General features: G+C 42.7%; 1 protein-coding gene across 1 annotated transcript in view; it reads left to right on the top strand.

Moving 5' to 3' along the window:
• Positions 1-206, top strand: part of XYLT1 (xylosyltransferase 1) — a 97,053-nt gene extending 96,847 nt beyond the window's left edge. Inside the window, exon 13 of the mRNA XM_017734311.1 lies at positions 192-206. Within this exon, the coding sequence (XP_017589800.1) occupies positions 192-206 (15 nt within the window). The remainder of the gene's footprint in view (positions 1-191) is intronic.
• The last annotated feature ends 9,907 nt before the right edge of the window (positions 207-10,113 follow it).

Here is a 10,113-nt window from a genome sequence, read left to right as displayed (position 1 = left end):
GGGGCCCCACAGCCTGCCCCGTGCTGCAGGGCTGTGCCCAGACAGCCTGGAGCTCGCTGAGCCCCGACCCCAAATCCGAGCTGGGCCCCGTCAAACCCGACGGCCGCCTGAGGTAGCGTCCGGTGCGCTCTGTCCCGGCATAGGTTTTTAAAAGGGAATTGAACCTTGCTTCTCTGTGAATCTTGCACCAGGTTTCAGGAGCCTAAGGGAAAGTTACATTTTTTTGTTACTTACTGCAATAGAATTCATTTAAAAAAACAAAAACAAAACCAAACGAAAGTTCTGAAGTTCTGACAAGGCCTTTGGCACTGCCCTCTCCATCAGCTCTGTTGGGAGCAGCTTGCTTCATCCCACAGCCTGCGCTGTCCAGTGGGCACCCAGCCATTCCATGTGCCACTGCACCCACCATCCTGTGGGCTTGGAAACAGTAGCACCAAGCCATGGAGAGGGCAGTGAAAGAGCAGCTGCTAAATGGGGTTTTTTTAAAATAAATTTGTCTGTACCTCTGCTGTTTCATAGGCTTTCGTTATTTTGCTATCATGAATAAATCACAGCAAAATTCCCTTCTGCTTATGCGTCCTGGGGAGGTTGGTTCCTGCAGGCTGGAGCCTGTATGGCCACATGACCTCAGAGAATGCGAAGTAATTATGGTACAACCTCACTCGGATTTTTAATAACACAAAGTAATTCTGGACACAGCTGATGTCTGTTATCCTAGTTAGAGAAAATGAGCAAAAGCAAAAACTTTCAGATCACTTTCAGAGGTTTTTTCAGACTAATTTAATGATAAACTCTAAATGAAACCAGTGTTTTGCTATAATAGTCTTTTATGTCTTATGCAGTCGGGTTCAGGGTCAGAGTACTAAGAGTATTTATTAAAGAGCAAAGAAGTATTTTGAATTTCAGCCCTTTCAAATGTGCAGGTATTTTTGGAAGCCACCAGTACCTGAGTGTTTTCACAGACTGCCAGTAGAGCAGGTGTGTGTGTGTAGGCTGGGGTGGGTTGTGATGTGTCTGCTCACACCCTTTGCTGATTTTGCTCATGAGCTGAGCTGAGTTTTTTCTCAGGCAGTGGAGTTGTAAACCAGTAAAATAGTAAATTTGGGACCTAAATCTGCAACAACAGGTTTCTTCCCTAATTTGAGTAGTGGCTAGTAAGTCGTAACACTAATTCCCTCCCTTGGTCTCAGATCTCCATCTCTTCCTAAAGTTGGATCCTTCCAGGCTTTGCCAGGGCATCTGGAAGGCTGTGCAGGATGTGGGTCTCTGCCCAAAGCCAGGGGAAGGAGAACAATGCCGTGTTTCTCTGTGCTTTTACTTTATTCTGTCAACAGTCTATCCTTGCCTGTCTTCAGAATTCCTAGCAGGCTGCATCCTGTTTTAAATAGGCATGTTTTGCATCATTTCAACCTGCATTTTCTACAGTAGGGAAAAATTAATTTACATTCCAAGAACTTTTAAAATACAGGTTTTATACTCAAATTCACCTCCAAATAATGTATTTTACATTAGCAAAAACATGCACTTCGTTGTTGTTGCTGTGTTAATCTCTAGTTAGCAACAGAACCAAAAAAGGCCATTAAAAGCTATTGGGTTAATTAGGAAAGAAGTCCTGTTGCTGTAATAAAGGAAGGTACCTGTTCATCCTTCTGTATGCATGGATAACTTTCTGCTGAGAGTTAAGTGTCCACATCAGGAGGGAAACGAACCTTTAAATCATTCCATAATCACATCTCACAGGAAGGTTGAATTCCCTTTTAAACAACACTTGCAGTAGGACTGTAACACACAGATCCCCGTGGCTTGTCGTGTCTCTGTTGTATTGGTTTAAAGCTACTTCAGTTTGCTTTGGACTTGAAATTGTGGTGTCAGCTGTGCTGGCATTAAGGCAGAGCATTGAAATGTTTATCTGGCACAAAAAAGGATGCATAGAAGGAAAAATTTAGGTATTTATTATTTATGTTTTAGTCAATGACTAATTAGTAGGTGCTGCTTTTGCAGCTTGAAGATTATGTTATTTTACTAACTGAAGCTGCCTTTATTAAGAAAAGGCCTTCCTCCCCTCACACCTCCTTTTCTTTTTTTGTCTTGATTTTGTCAGTCATGAGTGATAGCTTTAGGAAAGTTTGTAGCAATGAGAGCTGATTGGAATATTCCAGTCAAGATAACGTTCCAGCTTTTCAACCAGCTCTGGAGGCAAGCATGTGTGAAACCAGGGTTGCCAACAGGTTTATGTAGTAGAATCACAGTGTTATTACTTATTCAGTAGGGTTTTTAACAGTGCTTGTTTTTAATGTAACATTCCTTTGTGAAGTTCGTATTTTCTGGGGACCTCCAATCCTCACTGTGAAGTCCGGGGCTTCAGTCACACTGATGCAGTGGCAACTGCACGGTTTGAGCCCTGCAGATCAAATGAAGAACATCATATTTAGGGCACACAATAAAATTCATTGCAAGCCCAGGCAGTGCTTGTTCTCAGTAAGGCTCCTGGGTTAGTCACAAAACCTTCAGTCTGTCTTGCACATAAGCACATGTGTAGGGGTGCACCCACGCACACGCATGCAGATAACTTAGTTTTTAAATTTGATACTTGTTTTTATTCTTAAGCAGGAGTGTTTTTAAGTGCTTTTTTGGTAAGTTTTCATTAACTAGACCAAGCAGAAGGTGACAACAATCACGTCTTCTGCGGTTAGGAAAAAATCTGCCACTTTTATCATTTAAAATATAAGGTGCAAATTATTTTGTTTTAGTACAAAAAACGGAAAGAAAACAGATGGTTGCTGATATATCCATTTGCATTATATGCTAGGTTTAAAATATCTCAAAGAAAATTTATATGAGTTTATTTTCTGAAAGGCAAGAAGCATTTAAACAGTGAAGTTTTGTAGCAAGCTGGCAACCTCAGTGCTGCTGTTAAAATACAGGATGCAGAGCTGAAGGGGTTGATGCTGCAGTCCTTTCTTAGGAAAAAATTCCACAGAGTGCTAGTGCTAAATGAGGACTTCAGAGTCAAGTCCAGCATAAATAAAAGGTGTGACAGTATGCTAGGGGTAAATGCTGTCTGTTTGAAGTCAACAAAGGATAAGCTGCCATGTTTGGAACATCTTCTGGGGGCAATGTCAAGTTCTGGACCTAAACAGCCACCTCTGCTATAGCTGCTATCATGCAGACATGGATCCAAGAGATATATATGAGATTCTGTGTCTGAGTTACAATGTCCAGTAGGTGTGAATAAAAAACATGTAAAGCCAGACTCTGCATCAGGGATTAGAGCTGGCTCCAAGCTGATGCTGCTAAGCCCGACTTAGTCCTGCTTAGTGGCTTCTCTGGTTTGAAATGGCAGCACTGGGAGCCTGTGATGAACATTGTCAATGGTCAGAAGAGAATAACTTCACAGATCTTACATTTGGTGAAAAGGAGAATTCAGAGCAGGGACCCACAGTTGGTACGAAACAAGAGAGTTACACATCTTCATCTGAATGTGCAGATGTTCTTTTCCAATCACACTGGCCAGTCCTTGCCGAACAGGATCCCAGCCAAAAGCCTGCGTTGATGAAAATTCATTTCAGTGGGAGGGGTTTATATTTCCATATGCACACGTTTGTCCTCTGTGTGTAATGCTTTGCTTGTTTAAATTCCCTGCCCATTCTGCATGGCAGCCATGTAACACTGCTGTGATCAATCCGTATTACACAGAAAGGGAATGTGGCAAAATGAGAACATCTGCATATGTGATTTAACGAATTATGTCCAAAGTCAGTCTTAGCATTATGCAAACCTGTTTATATGGTAATGTTAAACCCCAAGGCTAAACGAAATAGCTCAAATGACAGTTTATTTTCAGATTTGTCCAATTCTTTCTTTGATGACATTTGGACCTTGAGTAGTAATATTTGCATTTTCATTTTCTGATATTCAAGGGGGTTGTTTTTAGAATTGAAATTATGTCTTCATGTTTTGTGCTTGGCAAGCAGAGAATTTTAACAATTCCTTCATGATAGCAAGTGTTATACAACAAAGTCCCTCTGTATCTCTGCTGTTAAGCCTTCATTATAGCTAAGCCTAGAGATACAGGAATGTGCATTCGTGCATTACAAATTGACTTTCCTGGGTGTTGGCTTCAGTGCACAATGCCTGTACAGTTGTTTAATGGTGTATTAACAGTGATCCTGCAGCACCTTCAGAAGTACCAACTAATGTGCATTCACTTTCCCTCCATCTCCTGCAGCACTAATTGCCACCCTAATGAAGCCTCCATCACTCTTAGCCACGGTTATAGTGAGCACAGTAGTGAAGTCAGTGAATCAGAACAGGGACAGTGTAAACCTGACCAAAGGGAGAGAGAAAGGCTAAAGAAGATGCTGAAACTTTGCAAAAGTTTGACACAACTGTGTTGCAACAAACCTTTGAACAAACTGGGCTCCTTCTGCACAGCAAGGCTGAGAACCATTGATGCCCTGAGATCTCAGTTTTGACTTCCCATATAAAGAGGATCCAGGTGTTTCTTGTGGCCCAGCAATGAGGACCAGCTTTCTGTTGATTTCTCTAGTTGTCTTTCATCACAGCCATCAGAGAATTGCCAGCTTACCGCTGGCTAGCACACCCTCCTCGTTGTCTTCCCAGCTCCCAAAGCTTCAGGAGCTGGCCACATGAAACCTTGGCCAACTCCAGCACTTTCTGCAGAGCAGGAAGTTTTATACTTGCATGAGCCAAACCTCCTAGGCTTCTTCAGAAACCCAGATGCAGATGAGCAAAGTTTGCTTTTCAGAGCAGCCTTCAGTCGGCTCAGTACTTGTGCACAGGAGGGAGTGGGTGAAAGCCAGCAGTTACCTTGTCCTGATTTTCGGGCATGGGAGTCTGATGTATGTAAGAGGAGACTTGGTTATTTGGTATTTCAGCAGCAGAGTAAGACGGACGTGGTAGGAAGTGGTTGGCAACTGTTCCCACTGGCCTTTGCTTCAATTCGGTTGTCAAAAGATAATGATCCAGATGTGTCTTTACTTCTACCATTCAGACCTCCACTATAGTCTCAAAGATTAGTAGGACATTACCTTAAGCCCATAATAAATGACAATTGAAAACATCATGTAAAAAAGCTTCTCCAAACCAAGCCCTCAGGCTTCTGCCAAGGCAGCTCCAGGGGTGATGCCCGCAGAGAGGGTAGGGAGTGATGCAGCGTTAGAGAGGACAGAGCACTGCTTTTCCAGAGGCCCAGGAGGAGTTCCTGAGAGCAGGAATACCTGCTGCAGAGCCCTGAGGGCAGCTGCTGCTGCAGCCAGGCACAGAGGAGCCAAAGAAATGTGAATTAGGGTTAAGGGCAGCAAGGAAGATTTTGTAGGACAGCACATTTTCCTGCAGAATCTTCAAAAGCAAGCAAACACTCTGATTTTCAATTCTTTCGAAAGGTGTATTGTAGAAGAGATTGACCTTCAAAACCTTCACCACCACCATCACAGTAAGGGAAAGAATAATCAGGCTGAGAGCATTTAAAATTGAGGCTACAAGACCTTGCAGCCCGTGGTACCCAGGACCACGGCAGCATTAGGGTGTCTCAGTTACGTGTGGCGTTGGGAGCAGTTACCCTTCATGATGTGACACTGCAGGTACCACGTTGATTCCGTTCCTTCTTACTAACAGTAGTGTGCTGATCACTCTGCTCTTTGCTTCTGCCTTGGTTACCTTCTTTTGCTCATGGGTGCTACCACAGCTGCTACCTCACTGTGTCTGCAAACACGTTTACCTGAGAACAACAAAAAAAGGTACCAGAAATCTCCTCGAACTGAATGTACAATCTATGCAAATTCTCTTTCTACTTTGTTAAAACCTAGAAGTATTACTTCTAACCTTGCCAAATAAACAGCAAGATACTGTACAGGTGCCTCTGATACCAGAGTGACAATTCTAAGCGCGGTTCATGGCGCTGCATTTGTATATTGTAATGACTCGGCTTGTCTTTGGTTCTGTTGTAATTAACACCCTCAACTGAGACAATAGCGCTCCTGCTAGGGGAGCACCTTCAGTTTGCTGGGAATATTCCAGAGGAAGATGTCTATGGCATTTCATTTTATTTTCCTGCTTAGTTCCAAAAAAAGGCACAGACCTGCTAGTCAGAACTAGGGTGTTGTTTCAGCTTTTCTGTGGGTGAATCCTATCAGCTTTGGATCGCTCGGTGTCTGTTCCCATTGTGGCATCCAGTGTGTTGCCCCTTAAAGAAAGCCTTACTTCCATCCTTTCTAAATGTGGCCTTAAACTGTGTTAGGAACTTTGGTGTTGTCTGTGTCTTGCTCACTTTCTCTGTTGTGGAATGAATAAAAGGCACCTTGAGATTTCTATTACAGCTCAGTTGTGTTGCTGTCAGCTCACACTTCACAAATACAATAGAAATTGCTTACAAATGCAGTCTTTAAGGAAAGAAAATGACCTTCCCTTCGGGCAAAAGGAAGTCTCAGACATTCATATAAACCGTAGGAAATTATGAGCTCTGTCCTTTGCAACTCACTGTAGATAAGGAAGGTTGGTTTAATTACAAAGTACAAACTTAGTAACTTTTAATTTATCTTCAGACTACAACAGGACAGACTGCTCTCAGATGCACAAGGCAAACTGTAGAGTAATTTCACTCATTCTAACATGTCATAGTAGCATTCCTCTCAGATTTGTACTGGTAGCTGGGAGAAGAAATATCCTCTAATGGTATGGTCTTAAAATCTGAAGAGCATCACCACATGGGGCCAGATTTTGGCTGTTGGTTGGGAATATAACAGTACATTTAGAACATAGTGGAGTCTGGTTGTTTTGTCTTAAGTCATAAATGCATTTCTGAAAATCTGGCTTTTGGAGCTTCATTCAAAGGTTGTCAAAGTCAGCAGAAACCAATGACTTCTGCTAAGGCTTGTATATGTTGGGTTTCCTTAATCCTTTTTTCCATGAGAACTGTCATGTTCCAGTGAGTAGCACCAATATTCCCGGCAGGCTGCAGGGCTTTTAGGCATCCGAAATCCTGTCCTGTGTTGGTATTCAGATGTGGATACAACCCAAAGGCAACTAAAAGGGTTTACATAAAAAAAAAGGTTTGTGAAACTAAAATAATTAATTCAATATAATGAAATTATTTTTCTGACTTTGTCCTTTTGGTTCTGTTCTGGTTTGATTGGATTTTTCTATTGCCTAACATAGTCCATAATAAGTTATTCGTATTCTGTCATTTTCAAAGACTGGTGGTAATATAGTTTTAAGAAATAACTATTTTGTTATAGATCATAATATGCATAAAATTGTACAGAAATATTTTGTAATCTATTGAATAAGAAAAAAGAAAACCATGTATATACAGGAAAGTTTAAAAAAAAATTGGAAATTCAAATGGAACACACTGAAAGATGTAGATATTTTGCTATTTATTTAAAGGAGTATTTTATGAGATATTGAAATGTCTTAAATTGACCGGTAATCAAAGTTCAAAGTCAGAATGCTTTTCTTGTAGTAGAATGTGATTTTCAGCAATTATTGCACTACCCGTTTTTGCACCCTTTTGTCTTTCATTTAGCAGAAACAACGTGCCTTAGCTGTATTCTTTGTCAATGGGAGTTTGGTTGTTTGTCCGACAAAGCAAATTTTTTTGCAGAAAAAGAAATGGATGTATGAAATACTGTATTATACCAAAAACACTGCAGTGTATATAAATGCTTTCTGTCATAATGGTGTTTTCAGATGCAGAGTTTTAAAATAAAATTTAAAAAAAGGCTGTCTTTAGGAGCGCATGTGCACCTTGTATTGTTTTCAACCCCACCGATGTGTGCCTTATTTGAAAGAACTTTGCTGCTTGGTGATTTTTGGGAGGAAAAATGGGCCTGAGCACTTTCCAGCCTGTGATCCCAGTGCTGCTGCCTGGTCAGGCATTTTGCAGCCCTAGCAATTACGGAGGAAGCATTCATGGGTGCCTTTTGCAAATGAGTGTCACTGGTCAGAGCTCGCTCACAGGCACTGCTGCAGCCTCACCTGGGGGCTGCTCCCAGTGCAGGGGTGGAAGGTGGATGAACTTTGCAGGGCTTCCAGCACTGCTGGCACAGTGGCACCCAGAGACACGTCCAGATTCTTGTTTTCAAGCCCAGGTGTCTGCTTTTGGGCCAGAGCCTCCCTGCCTTTTCCAGCGATGGCAAGGAATGGTAGGCAGAGGATCAGAAGGGATTAACAAGGAGCTCAAGTAAAGTCTGTTTTCTGAAGGCCATTAACCATGAGAAGTGCTGGAGCAGTGTCTTCCCTGCCTCCCCAAAGGGTGCATCAGCCAAAGAGAAAGGACTCTCTGATGGGCTTAGGGATGTCCAGCTGGGTGCAGGAATCCAAATTAACGCCAGGGCTGTTCCAAGAGCAGCAGAATACGTGTCCTTTGCCTGAAGTGCAAGGATGAGCTCAGAAAGACGCATTTCTTCCGTAGTTCCCTGCTGGGTTATGGAGCCAAACCAGCCATTGCCCAATGTTCACTCAGTGTGAGCACTTACATTTATTTCCATACCCCTGGTCTCCACACAGAGCAGGGGTATTTCTTAGAGCTGCTTCCATAGATGTGATGGGGGAAAAGTTGAATTCTCCTAAAAGTGTGTGATTGGTATCTTTTGCACCATCCTCCTGATATATTGCAGGTTTGTCTCTCTGCACAGCTTTTTGATGTGGGATGCTTGAAAATAACTCCTTGACGACCTTCCAGAAGTCTTTGACAGCATCAGGAGCTGCCTGACTTTTCATGCACCCCCAAGCCGTGCTGCAGGTTCTCTTGGCAGCCAGAACTGCGTTTGATCTTGTGTTTTCTTTTCACCTGCTGTTCAGGAATTCCACTTTTTTGGCACTTAGATGCAACGAGGTCTGTTTAAACAGAGGAGGGAACACAGCGCTAATATTTTAGTCTTGGCACAAAGAAAAGATTTTCTGTGGAGGGGAAAAAGGAAAAAAAATCCTGCTTTCAAAGTTGAAGTCTGGTTTTATTTATAGCTGGTATAAGAAGTATGCTGCTTTTGGGCTGACTTATTGCTAATCCAGCTGCTGATGGCATATTAAAAAAACCCTCAACCTTTGTTTTAATTATCTCCAAATGTGTCATTGGCCACTACTTCAAAGAAAAGGGGGAGCGTGGGGGGGAAATCAGGCTACCAGGTGCTCAAGTGTTTTGTTCGCTTTGTAGACTTCAGTAAGAATCTGCTCTGTAAGGCACAGGAATCCCAGTTCACCACGGAGAGGATGGTCTGGGACAGTGTCACAGTGGCAGTGTCACAGTGGCAGGAAAGGCTGTGCCTCTCTGTCTGCTGGAAACACCAGCACCACATCTGTGCATCTGCCATGCCTAAGGTGTCTTATTGTAATTATTTAAAGTCTAGAACATGGGTAATTCACACAATGACACAAGACCTGGGGCAGAGCAGTTTGCCAATAGCTGCACAGTAAGCCAAGTGCAACAGGAACGAGGTATTTAATTGCCTTGACAATGGGGATTTTGATATTTGGCATTTCTTCATCTGATACTAAAGAATCTGTAACCTATTTTCTAGAAATCAGAAGCTGTTAGCAATCAGGCTTCACAAATACAAACAGCTGTAAATCTTCGCTGTCTATGAATGATTAAAAAACAGGAGGTGTGAGGTTGTGCTATAGTCAAAACCAGACACAGATGGCAATTTTTCATTCTAGGAAAGGTGATCTTGGCTATTCTGGTGCCAAATCAGCCCTTCAGCATGGGTTGGTCCCTGTGCTGACTGCAGGACTCTGAGCTAGGGCACAGCCAAGGCACCAACTGTGAATCCCACCTGGATGGGGAAAGGCTGAGCCTGGAGCTGGGGGACTCAGGGGGGACCAGCTCAGACACTGCACGTCCTGGAGTAAACTGCCAAACACCACTTTGTTCTGGCCAGCTCTCAATCAAAGCAGAGTCATGCCAGGATCCTAAATTCATGGGCAAGGAGTTTCAGGTTAATTTATTAATAGTGTTAGCATGATCTGAAAGTATCCTGCTTTTTGCAGATTCAAGCCTCAAGCTGCACCCTCTTCTGGAAGAGACCAGATTGGACTTTTCAGCTAAAGCATGATGTCAGTGTACCCATTCACTGTACACCGTGGCTGCCCCAT

Source organism: Corvus brachyrhynchos, unplaced genomic scaffold (assembly GCF_000691975.1).
Source record: "Corvus brachyrhynchos isolate BGI_N302 unplaced genomic scaffold, ASM69197v1 scaffold5, whole genome shotgun sequence".
Taxonomy (NCBI): Eukaryota; Metazoa; Chordata; class Aves; order Passeriformes; family Corvidae; genus Corvus; species Corvus brachyrhynchos.
This window is presented reverse-complemented; position numbering and strand designations above follow the sequence as displayed.